The sequence below is a fragment of the Dromaius novaehollandiae genome, chromosome 1 (genome assembly GCF_036370855.1).
Source record: "Dromaius novaehollandiae isolate bDroNov1 chromosome 1, bDroNov1.hap1, whole genome shotgun sequence".
NCBI lineage: Eukaryota > Metazoa > Chordata > Aves > Casuariiformes > Dromaiidae > Dromaius > Dromaius novaehollandiae.
The window spans coordinates 53,902,787-53,923,964 of NC_088098.1; the positions used below are offsets into that span (position 1 = coordinate 53,902,787).

At 47.7% G+C, this 21,178-nt stretch overlaps 2 protein-coding genes across 3 annotated transcripts; one reads left to right on the forward strand and one right to left on the reverse strand.

Annotated features, from left to right (window-relative positions):
- Positions 1–489: 489 nt before the first annotated feature.
- On the reverse strand, positions 490–10,730 carry EIF3L (eukaryotic translation initiation factor 3 subunit L). Of its 2 annotated transcripts, XM_026112586.2 has the most exons (13): positions 10,448–10,599; positions 10,323–10,371; positions 10,005–10,215; positions 9,368–9,447; positions 9,019–9,080; positions 7,545–7,614; positions 6,867–6,940; positions 5,683–5,854; positions 5,271–5,425; positions 4,261–4,431; positions 2,776–3,273; positions 1,627–1,707; positions 490–740 (listed from the first exon to the last, which is right to left on the reverse strand). In XM_026112586.2, exons 1-13 carry the CDS (start codon positions 10,478–10,480, stop codon positions 702–704), a joined length of 1,695 nt encoding a protein of 564 aa, XP_025968371.1. In that variant the 5' UTR covers positions 10,481–10,599; the 3' UTR covers positions 490–701. The 2 variants fall into 2 exon arrangements, with proteins under 2 accessions (XP_025968371.1, XP_064368740.1); XM_064512670.1 differs by lacking the exon at positions 10,323–10,371 and having other exon boundaries at positions 10,448–10,730.
- Positions 10,731–10,957: 227 nt separating this feature from the next.
- Positions 10,958–19,088, forward strand: ANKRD54 (ankyrin repeat domain 54). Its single transcript, XM_026112593.2, has 8 exons — positions 10,958–11,240; positions 11,611–11,658; positions 14,226–14,324; positions 14,851–14,922; positions 15,325–15,372; positions 15,497–15,621; positions 16,529–16,636; positions 17,316–19,088. The coding sequence occupies exons 1-8, from the start codon at positions 11,027–11,029 to the stop codon at positions 17,388–17,390; spliced, it is 789 nt and encodes a 262-aa protein (XP_025968378.2). The 5' UTR covers positions 10,958–11,026; the 3' UTR covers positions 17,391–19,088.
- Positions 19,089–21,178: the final 2,090 nt, after the last annotated feature.

The following is a 21,178-nucleotide window of genomic DNA, read 5'->3' on the forward strand; positions in this document are numbered from 1 at the left end:
AGCCTCCAGCAAGGAGATCTGATCAGATGACCAAATTTAATATTCATTCAATGTTTTAAAAAAGTCTTTCTCCTTCTTTTAAAAAAGGATCAATCCACTTTGGAGCATTTCTCTCCAATAGCAACAACAACAAAAAAAGTGGTGGTGGTAGAGGAGATAAAAATTCAACCTTCTAAGGCGGCAACTGCAACTCAGGTTTAATTCAAGGTGGGGCAATAGCTAAAAGAAATAACGTTGGCTTGCATTTCTTTCCATATCCTATGGAAATGTTGTGGAACTGCTCATATTCTCCCTGTTCACCAATCCTGCAGTCTTCCCTGTTCACTGTGTGCAGAGCCTTACAGAGCATGGAAACAGATCTGTTCCCCACTGCTACTTGCAACAATATAGGCCTAAGAGAGCATAAACCAACAGCAGTTAGCTGCCCATGTCTCCAGATGCAATTATGTTCTTCCACAAAGGAAAAAAATGAATACATCAGATACTGAATACTCATCAGGAAAACTTTACTCATTTATTTGATGTCTTGTCCTTTGCAGGATGGTTTGAGCCAAACAAGTCTGCTTATTTAAGTATTAAAAACCTTCAGAGCCATAGGAGATTCCAGAAGTGCTGGAATCCTGAGCTCCTCTCCCTCACAGCAAAGGGAATAATCTCTCCCACCCACTTCTTTGCTCAGCCTGATCACTGTGTCCACTGTTTTAGGGTCTCTGGCCCATCTTCTTCAAGGTTCGATTCAGCTGTAATTAAAGAAAGCAGCAGTCAGAAAAATACACAGTGATTAACATAGAGTACTGTTCCCCCCCACCCCCCCAACCTTAATCCAATGCTTCTGCTTCTTGCTCTCCAACTCATTTACAAAAGGGCTCTCACGAAGGTGCAGACAGTGCGCGAGGTAGGAGGGGAACTAGTAGATCTCCCTCCTCCTCCCCAAGACAGCAGAGGAAGACCTGGGGAGAGGGTACCAACACTTAGCACAGGAAGAATAACTGGGTAACCCTTAGCTAGGTACTGCTCGCATTCACAGGATTTTGCTCCAGAAACTTCTGGCCTGCAGCAGCCTCTGCTGGGAGCACAGAGCAGTGACAGGGTGTTGCCTCCTGTCTGAGTGCAAGGCTGAAGTCGCTGGTGCCCCAGAAACATTTACAGCCACTTTCCACAGCCTCAGTTAAGACAGTAGTAATCTGATTTTGATCCTGTTACTGACAGGATCACCACACCTATCTAGGGACAACAGAGCCCTGACAAGGGAGCCACAGACCACACCAGAATCATGTGGGAAGAGAACCTGACACAGCCCAACAGCCAGGGGGTGGTTAGAAGTTGCCTCCCTTTTCACCCACTATGGGGCTGAGTCTTGCGCCCATTATCAGCACCCTTAGGCAGTAAAAATCCTTCTCCTTTTCCACTGTGACTCAGCTGAATGAATGTCTCTCATGCAAGAACTTAGCATTCCTCAAAGGCCACAAGCTGCTGCTTAGACCAACTGCCTTTGGTCAGTGCCTGCACAAGGCACCGCACAGCTGACTGCCTTGCACTCCCACTCCTCCTCCAGGCCCTGCAGAGCCCAAAGCTTCCCCCACATGTCTCCTACAGAGCTACACAATTCTCCTGCCCAGGCCTCACCTCCTCAAACTTGTGGATCTGGCGGATGAAGAAGTCCCCGTAGCGTCGAGCAACCTTTGTGTCTGCAATGTGGATCATGTCCTGCAGAGGGAACAGCATGAAGTCAGGAAACAGACAGGGCTAGCAGGGAGACCCCTGTCAAATGGGAAGAACAACCAAAGGGGCTTCACTCCAGCCCTGATTCAGTATCAAACACATGCCTGACCTGTACTAGTCTCAAAGCAACCTCATTCAGTTCCCTTTGGACTACCGACCCTTTACCCTTGCCTGTGAGGGGTCCCAAAGTCACACTGTATTCACCTCTCATGTTCTTAGTTTCTCCACCTAAGTCCAGCCCCCTTTGCAGCAGTCCCTAGGCCAAACTTTGTCAGCCTTGATTCATGCTCTGCTTCCTTCTACTAATAGGTAAGGGCAGTGCTGTCTACTAGGAGAGCCAGGCTTGCAGTCCAAGTCAGTCAGTCGCAAGTCAGTTTGGTTCAGAACAGGGAAGACAGCATGAATGAGGCCTTGCAGGAAGAGGTCTGCTCTGGAATAATTGTTTCTCCTTGTCTAACAGATAGCAAGAAACCTAGTGGCTGCTGCTGCTATCTTCTTTGAAGAATGAAAGACGATATCCTAAAAGACTTTTCTGCAGCCTTCCACACTGCCCCGAGCTCGCAGAGCAGGCCGATGACTGGACCGTATCTTGAGTTTAGGTTCCTAGAAGAGCAGACAGGGCTAAATGCTGCTCCAGTGAAAAATGCAGCCACAACATGGCCAGCTGAGATACTCCATTTGTCAAGCAAAGGAGAGATGTGGTGGAGACCTACAAAGCTGACAATCCCACCTGACACAATGACAGCACAACCTATCACCCAACTATCATCTCCTGAGAGCAGTGACAGAAAAATGGCTCTGTCAGCCTGGCGGAAGATATTTAGGACCTTTTTTTCCTGGGTGCAATGACTGCCATAGCTGCCTGCCTTATCCTACCACTGCTCATCCATTGACACCCATATTAAACAGGGCTACAGCTTCATCGTGGGCAGCCAAACCCTTCATGTGGCAAAGAAAGAAGGGATGTTTCCCAGAGACTGTACCCAAACTTGGTGTTGTCACTTTCAGAGCCTCCTGGGTGGAGGTAGAGGCTGGTAAGGAGCAGATACTAACCTTGTCAATATAGAAGTCTACCTCAGAGGCAGACTGGAACTCCCCATCCAGGGCAGAGATGCCACTGGTCCACACCAGGTTCTTCATCTTGTGCTTGAAAACAAGCAGCTGGATGCGAAACTCCTGCTCTGTGAGGTCCAAGAAGCCAGCCAGCTTGGCCACAGGCATGGTGGTGTAGAGCTTGAGGAAGCTACGGATGGTAGAGAGCTGGGCCTGCTGCTGAACCTCATCAGCAAAGACCTTGAGCTGCTGCAGGAAGGGCTCCTTGTGGTAGTTGGGGTGCACATTGTCATAGTTGGGCACCACAGGAGAGAGGAACTTGGGGCAAGCATAACTAAAGAGCTCTTCATAGACTTGTGCGTCACCCTTCTGCATGCGCAGCATCTTATCCCCATATTTCTCTCGCAGCTGCAGATGAATGCTTTCATCTATGCGCATGGGGTACATGGTGAGGGCGATGGCCAGGAGTGCATGCATCTGCTCGTTCTGCTTGTTAATCTGAGACAGACAGGAGAATCTGTTAATTAGTCAATGTGCTCAAGCTTTATGGTGCAGAAAAGAGCTAGGAGTCACATTTTTCAGAGACAGACCCTTTACCCAGAGCATTGACAGTCCCGATGCTCAAGGGAAACAAGGCAAAGAAACAGTGCTTCTGGGCAAAGCAGATGAACCAGTATCAAGGCTATCATCAGTGAAAAAGAAGGCTGGAGAAGAGGGAAGGACAGTGGAGTGAATGAATCCGTAGCCACACAGAATCTGGAAAGGCAGAAGCAGGCTAGACTGCTTTGGTGCAAAAAAAGGGCAGAGGATAACATGTAGGGAAGGCAGACAGTTTAACAGCCATGTCCTAAACAGACTTGGCAAGGAACAGTTATCCGGGAGGCCACTGAGGAAAAGGCTAAGAAAATCTGAGAAAATCAGACAGCTGAATGGCTCAAACAGACATACAAAATTTTTGAAGAGTCATGGAATTAGGAACGGCAGGATTTGGCTATGCAAGGAGTTAGAAATGAATTATAAGGATGAAGAGCAGACAGCTGGAGCAGCAGACAAATAGACATCAGAGACAGCTTAGGTGGAAAGAGATAGCAGCTTTGTTTTAGTCACGCTGAGTTTAAACAGTCTGTGAAGCATCTGACAACGGAAGTAGGCTGAAATGCAGGACTGGGCTAGGACTAGAACTGAGTCTGAAGAAGCACTGACAAGATCACTGGCAGCTGACATTCATTAACAAAGCTGCCCAGAGTGAAAGCTCAGATGGAGTAGGAGCAATTGAGCATGCATAACAGCCAAAGGAACTAGTAAAACAACCTGGAAAAAATATTGCCACACATGGCAAAGGAGGTCATAGGACCCCTAGTCACCATTAGCAGCACAGTTCAGGAAGATAAGGGTGGACTATTAGATGTAGGTTATCAGGTGACAGAGGAGAGACAGGCAGCAGCCTTTTTTGCCTGAGAGGCCTAGGCCTTTCCTAGCTCTTACCATCTCGTACTTGTAGGTTGTCCTCTGAAACATGCTCTTGGTCCTCTGGATGTAGAGAAGGATATTGGCAAAGACACGGATAGCATCCTGGTAACGCCGCATCATAAGGTATGCAAATCCCACGTAGTAGTAGGTGGTCACCTGGCACTCAGGCACCCGAGAGTACATGCTCTGAGAAGGATGGACATTAACAATGCTACGTTAGAGGGGAGATAATCACCTTTCACCTGAACAGCTCGTTACCCAGAAGCCAGCTGCCTCTGCATCCATTTCAGTCCCACATATAGAAGGGAGGGGGTCACTGCAGAATATCTCACCTCCCACCCTTCCCTGCAACAGCTTCCTTGCTGTTTAGTTGATCATCCCAATTCCTATGTTTTCCAGCTCCAGCTTCTTGTAAGCAGAGCACTTCTGCACTGTGCCTAATATTGCTTTGCTCAGTCTTGCTCCCCTTTCCCTTTATTTCAGTCCATGTCCTGTGCCAGACGGCACACAGGTGGATCTGTGCCAACCTGTGTTGCAGCTGGAGTTTTGATAGCCACCATCATCACAAGTCATCCAACTCTAGGGAGAGCACTTGCAAAGTGAGAGTGTGCATATTGAGAACAAGCGGGTCAAAAATAAAGAAAGGAGCCATTAACTAAGACAAGAACAATGTATCCAGCTAGTACTATTATCACTTATGGTTCAAATAATACCCCCCGTAAGAAAGCTGCCTCTTGCAAACAAGCCTCCTGAAAAGCTAGCCACATGTTCTAAAACAGCAATAGGCATTGCAACAAGCCATCATGTGGCTTGATTTAAGTGTCAAAGCTCCAGCTGTGTTCAACATGAATGAGAATGGAACTAGACACTTCTTCCAGCTCCTCCTGCAAACAAGTTCCTTACACCTACAACAGCTAAAAACAGCTCGTCAGTTGGAAGAATCCTTATGGCAATCTTTCAGGAGCATACTTGAACGAAGGCACTTGAGAAACTGCAAAGGAAGGTTTTACAACAGGTGTTATTACCTTCTTGTTAAGCTCGATGTTCTCCAGAACCTTGATAGCTTGGTAGTAATCCCCTAGCAGAGAGTGTAGACGCAGCAGACCAACCAGACTGAAATAACCCAACATCTTGTAGAGGGAGTGGCGACCATATTCTCCAGCCACGCTTTCGGGATCACCTAGAAATAAAGAACCATGACGCTCTCCTCTAAAGGATCAAGCTTCCTTCCCAATACCTCTGTGCTCACAGGCAAAGGGAGCAAGACCTCAAGTGTAATCAGCAACATATCTCAAACAATAAGGTCAAGATAACCCTCTTCCCAATAACACATCCACTAAGCATTTGATCCAGCTCCCAAAGAAAGCCAGAGCTTAGTCAAATGAAAGCAAGGCAGAACAGACACCAGTCTGGCCTGATATCACCCAGCTAGCTCACCTCCACTAGTATAGACCTCCAGCTGTCGGTTGATGTTGGATTTGTCCACCAGAGAGTGCAGCACATTAAGTACACTGTGGACATTCCAGATCTTGGGATTGGAACGAAGGAAATCGATTTCTTCTTCAGACTTCTTAGCTGTCTTGCAGCGGTACTGGCTGAAGGACTGAAACTATGGGAAAAAGAAAAGGAGACATTTGCTGATGAGAAGCTAGCGTGGAAATGTTCATCTAAGTACACTAGGCTCATAAGTTGATCATGCAAATGATCAAAGTATCAATAAACTACAGGTCACATCAAAGAGAGTTTGAGATCACCTGGCAACCAAGATGACAAATATACCAGCATTAAAGCGTCTAGGGAAAATTTGGTAATGTGCAGAGACAAACCTGAGGAAAAGGGCCAAAAAGCAGAACGAAGATATGAAGGATCTCTAGACAACTAGGCCAAGCAACTACGCATAAATTTGCTACCTGAAGAGGTAGCAAAGACAGTCATGAAGTAAATATGATATATCTGCATATGCACACATCTCTTTCTACATAAGCTTGAGAAGACTGCACTTGAGATACTGTGAGGAATTCCAGGCACCTCTATGATAAAAGTTATAGAGAATGGAATTTATTATAGAGAAAAACAATAACATTTAAGATCTGAATTACTGCACTCAAAACAGTAAGTGGAAAAATATTTCCTAACATCAAAATCTTAGACCATAGATTATTTCAAATAAGGACAGTAATTTCTCAGTGCAAGCATAAAGGCCCTAGTGACTAAGAAATATAAAGCTAGAGTAAAACCATAGAACACAATAAAGCTAGTGTGAACAAGTATCTCAGTAAGGTCTTTGTGATTATAGCAGATTTCAGTCTGCTATATAAGGCTGCTTTGCAAAAATCAGGCAGAAATGAAGGTGAGTTAAAAAAATATCCGGCATACAAGAACTGAAACAAAAACATCAGAGGCCCAGGGCTCTTCAAACAGTGCCCAGTAACTTAAAAAACCGCAAATCTACAACTACTTCAGCTACTTGGTGACCCACTAATAACAGTGCCCATCAAAAGTTTATCAACCTACAGTGATACCCTAGCTACAAGAATCACAGAGAGGGGGAAGATGGAAAATTCAATAGCACTACCAGATGCAAGGCCACCCCAAAATGACCCAGTCATACAGTCATATACCTGGTATATGAATTCATCAATGATATCCCAGAGCCATTGGTTGGGCAATTCCAGAGGAGCTGGACCATCAGCATCTATAGAAGAACATAAATAATAGATGAGAGGCATAATACCTTGAGCAAGAATAATGGTGGCAGGCATCAGATGGATGAAGCCTCCAGCAGGGAGGTGATATGCAGCTCTGGCTACCTCCATTTTTAAAGCATATGAGTATAGGGGGATAATTTCTGGAGTGGGACTACTCAGCAGCAGTGACTCTCAGAAGCTGCACAGATTCTAATGGGTTAACCTCACTGATCCATTCTCTGTGAGAAGAGTGGCAGGAAGTCAACAACATTTACAGTTGCTGACTCCCCTTTGGACAAATTTAAATAGCTGTGAAATGCTGCAGCGCATTTTTCCTTACAGCCTCATTTTCTTTTCTAATAAAGATAAGTAAAGTATTTTCCTTTGCCAACCCTCATCGAGACAGGAAGCTATATAAGTTTATTTTTTAAAAGTATTTTGGAAAGTACTGGAATTATTTGGATTTTTTGTGATTCCTTCAACAATCTCAAACACACAGAAAGCTCACAGACTGCTTTCCCCTATATGATCTACAAATGAATGTGTTCCATTTCTTCTTTTTCAATTTCCTCTCCATAATTCACAAACTGGAAATGAATTGCAGTGACTCACTGAGGATGTAGTTGAAGAGATTGCAATAGTTGTAATAGGACTCAAATCTCTGCTCCAGAGTGGGCCCCCCCTGCAATGAGAAGTCAATACAATCTGTTTAGTTTCAGACATAGCAAAAGTGAATTCATGGGCAACAGCATATGAAGGACAGACAACAGTCACATCAGCAGAGGTTCTCTTCCCGTAACGTTAGAACCAGTACCTTGATGTTCAACCAGGCCCACCAGCACCACCCAGAAAACCTGACATTAAATCACTCTTGACCAGTAGGAAAGATCTGACTTTCCATGTGCAGGCAACTCCTCCTAACACAATCAAGCATTCAAAACTTCTGTGAATAGGATGCCTTATCTTTCCTTGTCCTCCTCACGGCTGTCCAGACTCAAGGGCCTTTTATTACCTTTCACAGCTTTCTGTCCTTCTCCCCTCATGAGAAGCCTTAACAAAGCTTGACAATTCTGCTTCTAGACAATAGCTCCAAACATTTTTGAAAGACAAGTAAACATGTTAAAGAATCGCTCTTTCCAGAGTCATCTTCCTTTTTTCACCTGGAGACACTTGAGGGCAGTCTGAGAACTATTAACAGCACAGCTCCAGAATTCAGCCTCTGCTTGGACTCTAAGGTTAACAGAGCAGCCTTTTTGAAGTCCCCATTTCTCCACCCTCTGGCCCACACCAAAACTGCAGTTTTTACTCATCTAACCCATAAATCACACACCTGTCCAGCTTCTTTCCTCAAACAACCACAAACTACTTTGATTTTCCCCTTGTCTTCAAATTAGCTTAAAAAATTACCTTTTAAAAAAAAAGCATTAGTTTTTAAATTTTTATTTATTTATTTTTAAGATCATTATTCCTCCTGTTTCTTTTAGGGTGCCCATGTTTCCCTCTTCAAAAGGCACTCTGAAGCCATGTGTTTTTTATTCATAAGTAATGTAGCGTCCTTTTGTAGCACCCCCTCTCACCCACCTGTTACTTTGAAGTAAAAATGAAAAGCCACAAGACAACGCAAAATCTGATCTACAGGTCTCACAATTACAACTATCAAGAAGAAAATTCACTTATCTTCCAACATTCCTTTCTTCTCTAACTCACTAACCACAACACTTGGTGTTAGCGACATAAAACTTTCATACAATAGCCTCCTCAAAACACAGACCAGGTTTTCTTATTCATATAAGCTACCTTGGAAGACTTCACATTCATTACAACCAAGCTTGGGGATACACATAACAAGGCTCAGAAAGACAGCTGTCTTGCTTTTCAATAATCAGTGAATTGACTAAATTAACAAAATGCAAGAAGTTTAAGCTTCCCTAAAAACAACTTGACAATATAGCTCATAAGCATATCTGATCTTATTTTGCAAAAATTATAGAATCACTGATGCTGCAGTAGCAGCAAGGTTTGGCAAGTTTTATGGTAAAGAGAAGGCAGCATATAACCAATAGGTAGACAAAGGACAAACACTCACGCTGACTTTAGCGTAGATGTGTCTATAATACAGCTCCTTGTACAGGATCAGGAAAACAGCATCTGGAAAACATGACAGAACTGGACCTCAGCAAGGCACAAGATTCAGGCAACTGAATATCTCAAATACACTGGCGGTATTCTTACTGCCACATTAAGAAAGAAAGGCACGAAAGGATACTTCTTTCAGTTCTGACTTCTTGCCAAGCATCTATTTAAGTAGTTGCCACAGCAACAAAAATCCCTGGCTCAGGAAGCAGCAACACTGTATACCCACCTGCTCTCTCATATATCAAATGTGATTTATGTCTTCCTTCAAAAAGTAAAAAGAAAGGAAAAGAAATGCTCACCATTTCCAACCTGTGGGGCAATAGCTTCTGCCTCTGGCCATGGGGTATTCTTAAAAAACCTTTCGGTCAGCTTTGTCCAGCTGCAAGACAGACACATGTGGTATTACAAATCATTTCTTGGTGTCAGTGAGATGAAGATCAGAACGCAGAGGACTTGATGAAAGAACACTACCATCCCCTTTTAGTAAGTCCAGTGTTGAAGCAAAGAATGAGAATGGCAGACTAAGCAGCTAACGCCTTTAGTTTATCCCTGAAGCACAGAACTGTCACATTACTCCCATATACCCTTTATGATAAGGTAACACAGACACAAGGAGGAGGAGTATCTGTAGAAAACAGATACAACAATGCCACCCCAAAGGCTTCCTGCAAATTGGCTAATTAGTGCTACTGGGGTAACTTCTTGCTGCCTGCTCCTTAGGAACAGAACAGATGTTCTCTTTTAGATAGGTCACTACTCGCTTAGACTTATGCTAGACTCATGGCCTAGAAGTACGTACTCTTTCTCAGGATCAAATCAAGGCTCAGACTGTGTTTTTATTGGGTCAAAACAACAAGTCAGTGCTCCCTTGAAGAGCAAGTTTGCTCTTGACACAGTTAAAACAGTAACCCCCCTGTGGGAAGGATGGATTCGCACCTGTTCTCATAGATATCCTGGATCTCATACACCTTCTGGTCAATGACATCGCTGGAAACGCGGCTGGCCTGAAGCTCGTACACCTTCTGGTCGATGAGATCCGACACGGTTTTGTGAAAATACTGAATGAAGTTCTTGATCACCTCGGGGATCACCTGGTAGGTCTGCTGCTCGTACTGGCGCTCGTAGGCTAGGTCCTGCTTCGGGTCTCCTGAGGGGAGAGAAGAGCAGTGAGGCTGCAGCTGCCCGGCCCAGCCCCGCGCCGCCGCCGGGCCCGCGGACTCCCCGAGCAGCTGGCAGGCGCGGCCGGGCTCTCACCCGTGTGCATGTCATAGTCGTTGGAGTAGGCGTAGGGGTCGTAGGCGGCCTGTGGAGAGAGAGGGCAGCGAGTGAGCGCGGGGACCCCGGGCACCCCCCCGCGCCACCAGGCCCCCGCCGCCCACCTCGTTGTCGTAGTCCTCCCCCGGGTAGGCCATGGCGCGCGGGCCGGCGGCGGTGCGGCGCAAAAATGGCTCCGGGCGACAACGCGGGACCAGCCGGAAGGGGCGGGTCGGAGCAAGGGCTGACGGCCGGAAGGGGCGGGGGCGGCTGTGGCGGAGGAAAGGGGCAGGGCGGCAGCGCCGACCCCTGGCCGCTTCCGGAACTGGCTACCGGCTTCCCGTCCCCGCCCCCGCGGAGCGGCACCACTGTGCCCTCCCATTGGCTAAACATTGGCTAAAACAGGTGCCTATCCTCAGCCTCCGGAGCTGCGGTTGGCTGGGTTCGGACCCAGGCCAGCCCCTTCTCTCTGATTGGAGAGAGTGCCTGCCCGTCAGTCCTTCCTACGAGCGGCCTCCGACTCCCCCCTCGCCTTCCTTCAAACGCATCTCCCTCTCCCTCCCCATTGGCTGCGCCTTCCGGAACGCCGTGCCTACGATTGGCTGAGCGGACGCCGCCTGCATGCCCCCGCCCCGCTGCTATAGCGACGAGCCCCGCCCCCGTTGGTCGCGGCCTGGTCCGGCCCGGCCCGGTCCGTGCGGGGGATGGAGGGCGGCGGCGGCGGCGCGGCGGAGCCCGGCGCGGGGCCGGCGGCGGCGGGGGCGGCGCCGGTGCTGGGGGCGGCGTCCGGCGCCTCCCTCGGTTACTTGCACGTCCTATGGCAGCGGGAGGAGCCCGCGGGCAAGATCCCGGCGCGTCGCCTGCGTAGGGCCGCCCGCCTCCACCGCAGGCTGGGGCCTACGGGCAAGGAGAGCCACGGTGAGTGGGGGCGGCGGGCCCCTCGGCCCCGGGCGGGCCCTTCCGCTGCGGCCAGGAGGGCAGCCGAGCCGTGCTATCCCTCCGGGGTAGCGAGAGCGGGTTGGCTTGGTTGGGGCCGGTGACCGGAGGCTCGGAGGCAGGGAGCCTGTGCAAAGCCGGTAAAGCTTCGGGTTGCCTGTGCATGGCCTCTGGCAGCAGGTGGGCTCTGCATGCTGAGGGGCTTGGGAGAGTACCCTCACTCCCTGTAGCCAGAGGGCCTGTCAGGAGCAAGAGGGCCATAGCTGGCCTTGGGAGAAAGCAGGGATGTTTCAATAGGGAAGCGCTCCTCTTCTCTCTGTGCTTTCCAGTAATTGCCGCCTTTTCTCCCTAGCTCTGAAAAAGTTGCGCGAAGCTGCCAATGGCAACGACCTGGACACAGGTGAGACTTCTGCCAGTCCTACTCCATATCTTGTGCTGGAAGGGCAGTTTTGTCAAGGATCTTTATTTTAGGAGAGGAATGAGAAAGATGCAACTAGTTTTTAGGAATGGTGCTTTGGATGCTGTAAATCTAGAAAATGCTTTTCTGGAGTTTTGTTTCATTCTCTGAGCAGAGTGAGGCTGATTGTAACATTCACTTTTTCACTGTGTCTCTTTCATAGTGTTAGTTGGCTGATTGCCCTGAATCAGCACTCCACTTTTACTCCAGCTCTTTTGGTGTATAACTTCTGCCCTACTGTAAGCAGCAAAGAAGCATCCTTTTCAGAAGAAGGAAGAGTTACAGTTATACAAGCCATACCCGGTATCCTGAGATAGCGTGGCCCAGTAGATCGTAAAGATGAGTGCTGGCCTCTTTGTCTGCCTCTCACACTGACTACAGACAAGGCTCATGGCCTCTGTGAGACTCTGTCTACCCTTTTACATTATAGATCGTTAGATGGTTGGGTTCTGATACAAAGCATTCAGTGGCAATATCATCTTACTGTACTGGCCTCTTACGTTGCCCCTTTCAGGTTTTACTGTTCCCTCAGTTATGCTGGCCTAACTGTTCCTGCTGTGAACGAATTGGGAAATGATTTGACTTGTAGAAACTCCTGATATATCAGGGCAGTTTGGCTGTCTGGCATGCTTCACCTTCCAACTCACCCTCCCTCTCTGTGTTTCTGCTGGGACATTGAGGGGATGAGAACAAGCAAGAGGAGTGAGAACACAGAGAGCCAGCCATGCTGTCAAACACCTTGTTTTGTGAACTGACAGATCAGTCAGCTCTGAGTTCTGTCAGTACAGGAAGTACATGACATGGCATCAGTCACTGAGTCAAGAGGAAGACTGAAAGATTCAGACTTTATGAAGCTTTTTGTTTCTATCATCTTATAATTTAACACCTGTATGTGATACACAGATTCATTCCCCTGTTAATAAGCCTGCTGTGTTTTGTCTGTTCAACAACTTGAAGAAGTGTCTGACGATGAGTTTATCATTCATCAACAAGTAAAAATCTTTGCTCTTTTGTGTGGTGGCACCAAGTCTTCACTTGTAAGTTGGTGAAGGTGGGAGAAGTCACATGGTTTCCTGCTGGTTTCAGGGAAGGACTAGGTCAAGCATTCCCCATTAATGATTCCCTCTGGTGGGACTGTCAGTCTCCATCCCTGTCTTCTGTCTGGGGTATCAGACTTCCCCCTTTAAGCCACTTTGATCTTTTCAGATGTGACTTTCACTTCCGTACAACATTTAAAGATGATCCTTGCTGTAGGCATAGAGGAAGAAATTCAAATGTGACCATAATTCTAGCTGTGGAAACTCAGGAGAATGGTAACTTTCAGTTGTCTGAGCTATCTCGTATCTCTTCTCTAACGCTGGCCAGCTCTGACTGCTACAGGATATGCTATAAAGATATCAAAATATAGCAAATCTATCAGTACTTTTAATAGCTACAGGAAGAACTTTACTTTGTGCACGGATTACCATATCAGGAAAATCTCAAAACATCAGGAGCAATAGCCCTTACAGTTGCCCTTGCACATGTTGCTGTAGATGCTGCTCTTAGTTATGTAGAAGTCTCTTCAGACCTTACTAGTCTCTTTGCCTCTGTAATATCCAGTACTGCAGAGCCATACTGCTTCTTCTGCCTTTGAGTGAGCAGGTTTTTCCTTCTTAACTGAGAAAGACAGGCAGCTCTGATTACAAGCAGGGCTCATGGTGGCATTGAAGAAGTAGTTAGGTGGAAGATCAGGGGGAACAAATGGGAGAAAATCATGATAGAGCTTCCAGGCAGGACTGCTGGGGCTGTTGACTTGCTCACTTGAATAGATCGTTCCCTATGGGTATCTTTGCACTGCTGTTTGCAGCTCAGTGCACTCACCTGCCTGCTTCCCAATCAGTAGTCACCATTAATATGGAGGGGGAAAAAAAAAGTGGGGTAAAAGTGGGGTTTCAGATGAAACCAGGAAGTGGCGTATTCAAAACTGACAAGAGGAGGCGTTTGTTCTCACAGGATGAAGTTACACTGTGAAACTCCTTACCAGAGGTACACATTGATGTAAAGAGTTTACACAGACTCAGAAAGTAACTGCACAAATACACGGAGAAAGCCTGTTGAGGGCTATTAAGTACAGGATTTTAATTCTGACTGAAGTGCGGGTGACTAAAGGCTGTGAGAGGTAGCCCCACATCCTTGCACTCTTATACACCTCCGCAGACATTTGCTGCTGATTGTCTTGGAGCCTGAATGCTTGGTTAGATAGATCTTCAGCCTCAGCCATTACAGCTTGTGTTTTATGGTAGTGCATGCAAGCTGATTACAGCTGTAACAGGGTCCCACTGAGGGTGGAGGGCACATTGTCTAGGCTGGTTTTGCTCAGCCAGGATGCCTGCAGGAGCTGGTTCAAGTTGAGTTACTTGACAGCTGGCAGAGTATGTATCTGTGTGTGGATGAGTGGGAGCATTACCCCTTTCTAATCAGGTGCCCCTTCAACTTACGCGCTTTATTCTTTTTCTTGGTGCTGTCAGTGCAGCAACTCTTGGAGGATGGAACTGACCCCTGTGCTGCAGACGACAAAGGCCGGACAGCCCTGCACTTTGCCTCCTGCAATGGCAATGATCACATTGGTGAGTGGGGAGGGGGCAATCTGTGATCCGACTTCTCCACGGCAGAGATTTCAGACAAAATGCTTTATTTTGGTTCAGCATGTGACAGTGCGATATTCCTTGTCTTCTGTGGTAAGGTTGTCAGCTGAATCCCAGCTCTAGGACTTGTCAGGTTCTCCTGCTGAGGTGGGAGCAGCAGCAACTCCCAGCTCTGGGGCTGTACTGGTGTAGAAGGAAGGATGTCCTCAGTCCTAGTTCCTCCTCCCAGGGAGCCCAGTGGCAGTGGTACTTCCTAGATATGTCCTGTTTTATTCTGCATTTGCTGCCAAAAGCTCAGTTCCCTGTCTGTCGGAGGAAGCTGTTAAGCTGAATAGAAGCATCCCTGGTGCAGCCCGCTGGCTGCCGTGTGGACCTGTGGTGCAGTTGTGCACTGTCAAACAAGGCTTTCTACACCACTGAGGAGTGGGTATCGGGAACTGCGGCATATGGGCCCTGACCTGCTGGACAAAAGGAAGGGACTAACATAGCTCTGTGTCATTGTTTCCAGTACAATTGCTTCTGGACCATGGGGCTGACCCAAACCAGAGAGATGGACTGGGAAACACTCCCTTACATTTGGGTAAGTGCCATGCAGGTGAGCTTTGCACGCAGAAAGGTGAACACTGCCCTATTTCCTTCCTCTGCATCCTCCTCTCCTGTACATCACAGTAGCCAATCCCCAGCTTTAAAGACTTAGGAGGGAGTCTTTGGATTTCATTAGCTTTATTCCTCACGAAGAGTTAAGGGTCATAGTTAGGGAAAATCTGTTTCCCTCCCTCTGACAGCCCCAAGGAACAAGAGACCTGTTCCAGAGAGAGTACCCAAGCTTTAGCCCAGAAGGTTACCCTTAACAGTTGGGCTGTTCTTCTTTCCCGTGACAAAGAGCCGTTTGGCAAGCGGCAACCTCCACCTTTGAGCAGAAACTCCTTTGTTTTGGGCTAGCATCACTCTGAGTTGTTTGTCTTGTGTTTTCCCTCCCCAGCTGCCTGCACAAACCACGTTCCTGTCATCACCACGCTGCTGCGCGGAGGTAACACTTCCTCTTTAACAATTTTGGCCTATCCCTTCCTGGCCCTGCCCCTGTTGATATTCCCCAGGGTTGCTAAGTCTTGTAGAGAGACATCACTTTCTGTCCTTGCTCATGCATTTCCCAGGGGCCAGAGTTGATGCCTTGGATCGAGCTGGCAGAACCCCGCTGCATCTGGCTAAATCAAAGCTTAACATCCTGCAGGAAGGACTTTCCCACAGCCTGGAGGCCGTACGCCTTGAAGTGAAACAGGTGAAAAAAACACTTGTGTGTTCTGGTAAGGTGGTGCAGCTGCTGGCAGTCTCCTGCACCCTTTAGGTCAAATAGCATTTGGCAGCTGTTTTAAATACCTGTCTCTAGGCTTTTAGCTGCTTTGGGGAAAGCTTGACTTTTCCTTCTGTTTTCAGAGACCTTCCTTTTTCCAACCACTACCCTGAATTTTTGCAGGACCTCTCTTGGCTGTGGTAGGTCAAGGATGCATTGAATGTCTTACTTCTCAGGCTGTATGGACCACTCTTTCTTCAACCACCATGTAAGACAGACTGCTTGTAACAGAAAGCTTGAGGGACTGCAGCATGAGGTTGTAGTTATGGCATGTGTTCCAGTAGGGGCACATGCCTTGGGGGGCATTCCCAGCTGCCAAATCCCAGTGCAAGCTGCCCTGACCTTTCTAATATGTGGGGACATGGAGTACAGGAGCAAGTTGCAGTGCTGCATCACAAATGCACAAGGTGCGGGTCTCACTGTAGCAGCCATCCATCTGTTTTTCACCCTTAGTGCAGAAGCAGATCCTGATGGAGTAGGAAGTCCCTGCTACTCACGGTGAGAGAAGCTAGCTGACCACGAAGAAAAGCTTGGTGCTTTCAAGGCGATCCTAGAACTTGTGCTTCTCCAGCTGGACTTATCTCTCTTACCTGTTCTTTGACCAGGCATAGGATCACAACTAGTCTGTCTGTGGCTGATCAACTCCTATGGTGATTCACTAGAGACTGCTGCTGCTGGTGGTGCTGGCCAGTTGCTTTGCACATGTTCTTCTCTTGGGGTCACATGCTCTGCCGCACCACAAGGCTGTGCTTGGCAGTTTAACTGCTTCTCCCATAGAACATCGCACCCTGGTACAGCTGCCTGATGTTTGCCTCTTAATGCCTGTTTGTTTCAGATTATCCAGATGTTAAGGGAATACCTGGAGCGTCTGGGGAGGCATGAACAAAAGGAACAGCTGGATGATCTCTGCTCCAAGTTACAGATGACCAGCACAAAAGAGCAGGTAGGCAACACCGAGTTACTATGACTCACTTATTTGTGTTGTGGCTTTTGTATTCAGGAGAATTCAACTGCTTGAGCAAGGTGACATTGAAGACAGAGTTATGGATGTGTTCTTGCTCACATGGGCTAAAGCAGTCAAGTTATGTGATGACTTGTGGTACTCCTTTGGGAGAAAGCATCACTGTGAGCTCTGATGAGCTAGTATGCTCATCAGAGAAGCTGGAGATCAAAGGGGCTGAGGGTCAGGCATTTTAAGGCCAGGAAGCAGCACAGCCCCAGGGCTGCAGAGCCTTTGGAGTCTGGCCTGGGTTTTGCTACACAAGATTGGCCCTCAAAAAAAAGCTTAGAGGAAGCAGCCTTGATACCAGTGTTAAGTTCTGGGTAATGCAGCAACATGCTTCCATTTTAAGGACTGGCTAGATTGTGTGAGGTGGAGGTCAAGAACTGATGTCCTGAGGAAGCGGGGGAAGCTTCCTTTGCATTCAGATCAGGACCTGCTTGAGCAGGAGGGCAGGAGCCCTCCTCCATGATTATACAATGAAGGGATCTTGTCCTAGCGTAAGCTTGTCGTGAGCGCTACCAGTAATCTTGGTGCCTCTGCTACATGGCGGTTGATGTGGTGGTGGACAACTGCACAACTGCTTTCTCCTGCCTAACAGCCAACTTTATTCTTCTGGCAGGTGGATGAGGTTACAGACCTTCTAGCCAGCTTCACGTCGCTCAGCCTGCAGATGCAGAAGATGGAGAAGAGGTAACAGGCTTCCAAGCCATTTCCCTGTTCCAAAAGGAGACGCCTTAGAGAGAAAAAGAGGAAGCTAAAGCTTGCTTCCTAGACTGCTGAATGAACATTGCTGCCACTGGCCATTCCTGCCAGATCCACTCTCTGGGTGGTGCCTAGACTGTCCCTGTGGCTGCTGCCATAGCTGCCTCATGGGCTGGCAATGAGCTTTGGACAATAGAGTGCTGCAGCTGAGACTCTTGAAAAAAAGAGCTGCTTCTCTTTTTATCAAATGGCGCTGAGTAGGATGCCCCTTCCAGAGGTACTCCACCTTCTCCTAAGCCCTTCAATTCAGTGTAGGTGGTGGCTGGAGCCATGTGTGGTCACCAGTCCTGGCTAGTGCCCTCAGCAGCTGACCAGCATGACAGATCTGCTTGGAATAGGCGTCTTTTACCACCATCGCACTAAGAAGTTGCACAGGGTTGGGAGTGGAAGCCTTGGACAACAGAAGGCTTTGGGCAGTGGGAATAACACACACCATGCTGCACTCTGGCAGCTGAGAAAAGATACTGCCTTTATAAACAAGGGCAGAGGCTTAGTCCTAACCTTCCCCAGAGCCTACAGTCAGAGGGGAGAGAATTTATCTGGTTATGAATGGGGTACAAAGCTTTTAATCACTAGACTAACAGCTTTCACTGACCCCACTTTTTAAATCACTGCTGCAAGTTAGTGCTTAAATACTACAGTGAAATACTTGTGAGAAGTACCCAGGTAGACAGTTAGCAGATAATAGCTGCCCTGATTCAAGGATATGGTTTTGGGGGTGACTTAATCCTAGGGCGGATTTAGGCAGATATCTACATCTTGCAGAGAACCATACCATAACTGACTTTTCTGTTTCCCATTCCTGGTGGTTTCATGCTAGAGGTCCAGTGGCAACAGGAGGTGTTATGTACTCAGCCATGTTATTGGGCTGAGATGGATTTATGGCTGCTGTAGCAGCACCAAACCCAGAGCTGACACCCGTGCAGTGTTTCTTGCTTGTCATGGAGATGTGCTGTACCAGGCTCTTAGGTTCAGCTTGGAGAAAGAGATATGACCTCTGCTGGAAGCCTGAGGTGATACAGCTGTGAAGGATGCAGGGAATTACCATTGCTACTCTTTTGCTTCTGCTCCACTGAGATCAGTAATGAAGGTGTAGGCAGCTTAGTTTTGGAGCAGGGGTCTGTGATATCCTGCAGGCAGGGCATAACTGGCAGAAGGATGACAAGAATATGCCTAGTAGCAACCTGAGTTCCCATCTGTGTACCACACTCTTAGTGTGCCAATAGTGATACCCATCTCACAACTTGGGAATTGTAAGTATGGAGTGCCCATTCTTAGGATTCAGCTTAGTCTTGTAACAGCCACAGTTCAGAGCATTCTTCAGAGACCATCAGGTCAGTTAGCCTCATGTTGTCTAAAGACTGATCCTTTCCTTGTCCAGGAGAAGACAACTTGGCCTCCATGTTCAAAGCTGAGATATCAGAAACATACATGGCTTTAGATGGGCTGGTCCTAGGGGTACTGGGAGGCTATGATTAGGACTAACAGTATTGTGGTTTGGCTGGAGCTGTCACTGTGAATACTGATGCTTTGTTATGATATGCTGGATGGGAACGATACTGAGCAGGTGGGAGACAATCTGACCTTTTTGTATTTTGAACTTCAATAAAATCCTGTCAGCCTTTTTGGACTCCTCAGCTCATTCCTCCTCCTTTATGTATGTTCCAGGCCCCAGGCACAGCACCAGACTTGGTAACTGCTACTCTCAAACCTGGTACTGAAATTAGAAGTGACAATATCAAGTTTTTTGAATTCAAACACCAGTCTGTTTGCAGACTGAGGTACTTAGCTGCTGACTCGCCTTCTCATCCCATTCCCACAGCCAAGAAATCCAAACTTTAGTTAGTTGCTGTGAAACCATAAAAATAGAGGAAAGAATCTCAGCAGGGTTGCTTCAAGCAGGCAGAAGACATGTTTTGCAAAGAGGAAAGCACAGCCTTCCCAGTCTGTGCTCCCCCTAAGTATGGAGCTAGTGGGGAGAAGGTGGCTAACTCTTGTACCTTGCCCATTGCCATTGCCAAATAAAATGGTCGTGCTATGAAGAAACAGCAAGAGGATGAGGTGCTGGGGTAGGACATCCCCTGGGCAGGACAGAGAATTTGCAGAATGGTCCCTATCTGAGGAGTAGGTGAACTCTGCCTCCAGCCTTTACTTGTCTTGCTTCTTCCCATTTTCACAGCCTAGTGTTGGTGTCCATCTATGCCTGGCTGTCACTGCTTCTGCACTCAACAGCTTTGTTGCTGAGGAGACCATTAAGGTACCCAAAGAGCAGGCTGCTGAGCTCCTCTTTATAGCTGTAGTTACCCTTGTTGCAGATGTTATCTGCAAACTTGATGCAGCTTGGAAGCTTTCCTTAAAACCAGGAATACACTTTAGCTGGGTTCAGAGCTAAGATTTTAGTCTGAGCACACATGAAGTTGTTGTCCACAGCTCTTCAGGCTCTTGTTTTGTCTGTTGGAATTTATCGTAGCTGCTCCTGTCTGCATGCCTGAAGTGGAAAGGTAGGGGTGCTTCAGCCAGCCGCAAGCACCCACCTTGCCTCTTTTGCAGCACTGCTGCCTCCATGGGTGGTGAGCCAGAGATGGGAGTCACTTGAAGACTGGCACAAGAAACTGAGGCAAGCAAAGAAGAGCAGGGTTGTAGGAAGCTTTTCTGCTGCTTTAGTGATAGCACAAGATGAGAGAGAGAATATGGGATCTGATTTTCACTGGGGGAAAAAAAGCATCATGTAGGAATCAGTATAGTCAGTTCTGCTTTTCTGCTCAGGGTTGGAGCACTGTGCTGTGGAGAGCCATGCTGCTTGTTTGACACTGTCCTGAGAAAAGTCTTGTGCTTTTTTTGTGTCAGCTGGTCATGCTTGGACCACCTGGCCATGCTCAGCAGCTCTGTCTCAAAAAGGATTGGGTGCTGGGGAAGGAAAGAGGGAAAGGCATGGTTATAAGAGGAGAAGGAGAGTATGGGTTCACACTGTGCCAGAAGCTGTTCACTGGCACCATCTGGTTCTACTATTGCTCCTGGCCTAGAGTCTTTGGCCTCATCTCGCAACTTTTCCCCCGCATCTGCACCCTGGGCCGCAGATTTCCCTGTGCGGCCCATAGCTATGAGGTTGGGGGCTGCTTTCTGCACATCCCGGAGGTGTTTCCTGCAGTAATGAAGAAAGAAAACGCTCAACAGCAGAGTTTTCCCTCTGCTATTTATTTTGCCATTAAACTCAATGCAGCCTCCTTATTTTCCTTGTGCTATGCTGTCAACTGCCACCTTCCTGGTCTGCCCACCATGCGATGGTGCACATCACCCTCCTTGGGGCCATTGTATTGGGCTGCCAGCATGCTCTGGCAAACAGGATTTGACTCAAGGCTCATGCTCCCCCATTACAGCCATCTGGCCTCTAAATGCACTCCGTTTCCCCACCTCCTCCAGAGCAGGACTTTGCAGTGAGGCACTGAAACCGCTGTCACTGAACCTAACAGCAACCTCACTTGCCCTGCAGCCCCTGCATAAGGGACTTGGGCTGTAAGACACCACAACCTAAACCAGCCAGGTTGAGGACTGGCTCACCAAGCAAGTGAAGACTCAAAACCTGCTTGCATTTCACTGAGGATTCACAGCAGAAGCAACAACCCTGTACAAAGCCTCATAATAAAGTTACACAGATGCTATTAAGCAAAAAGCCTTTCTCTGAAGCAGCTGCTCACCCATACAAGTGAATCCAAAATGCAA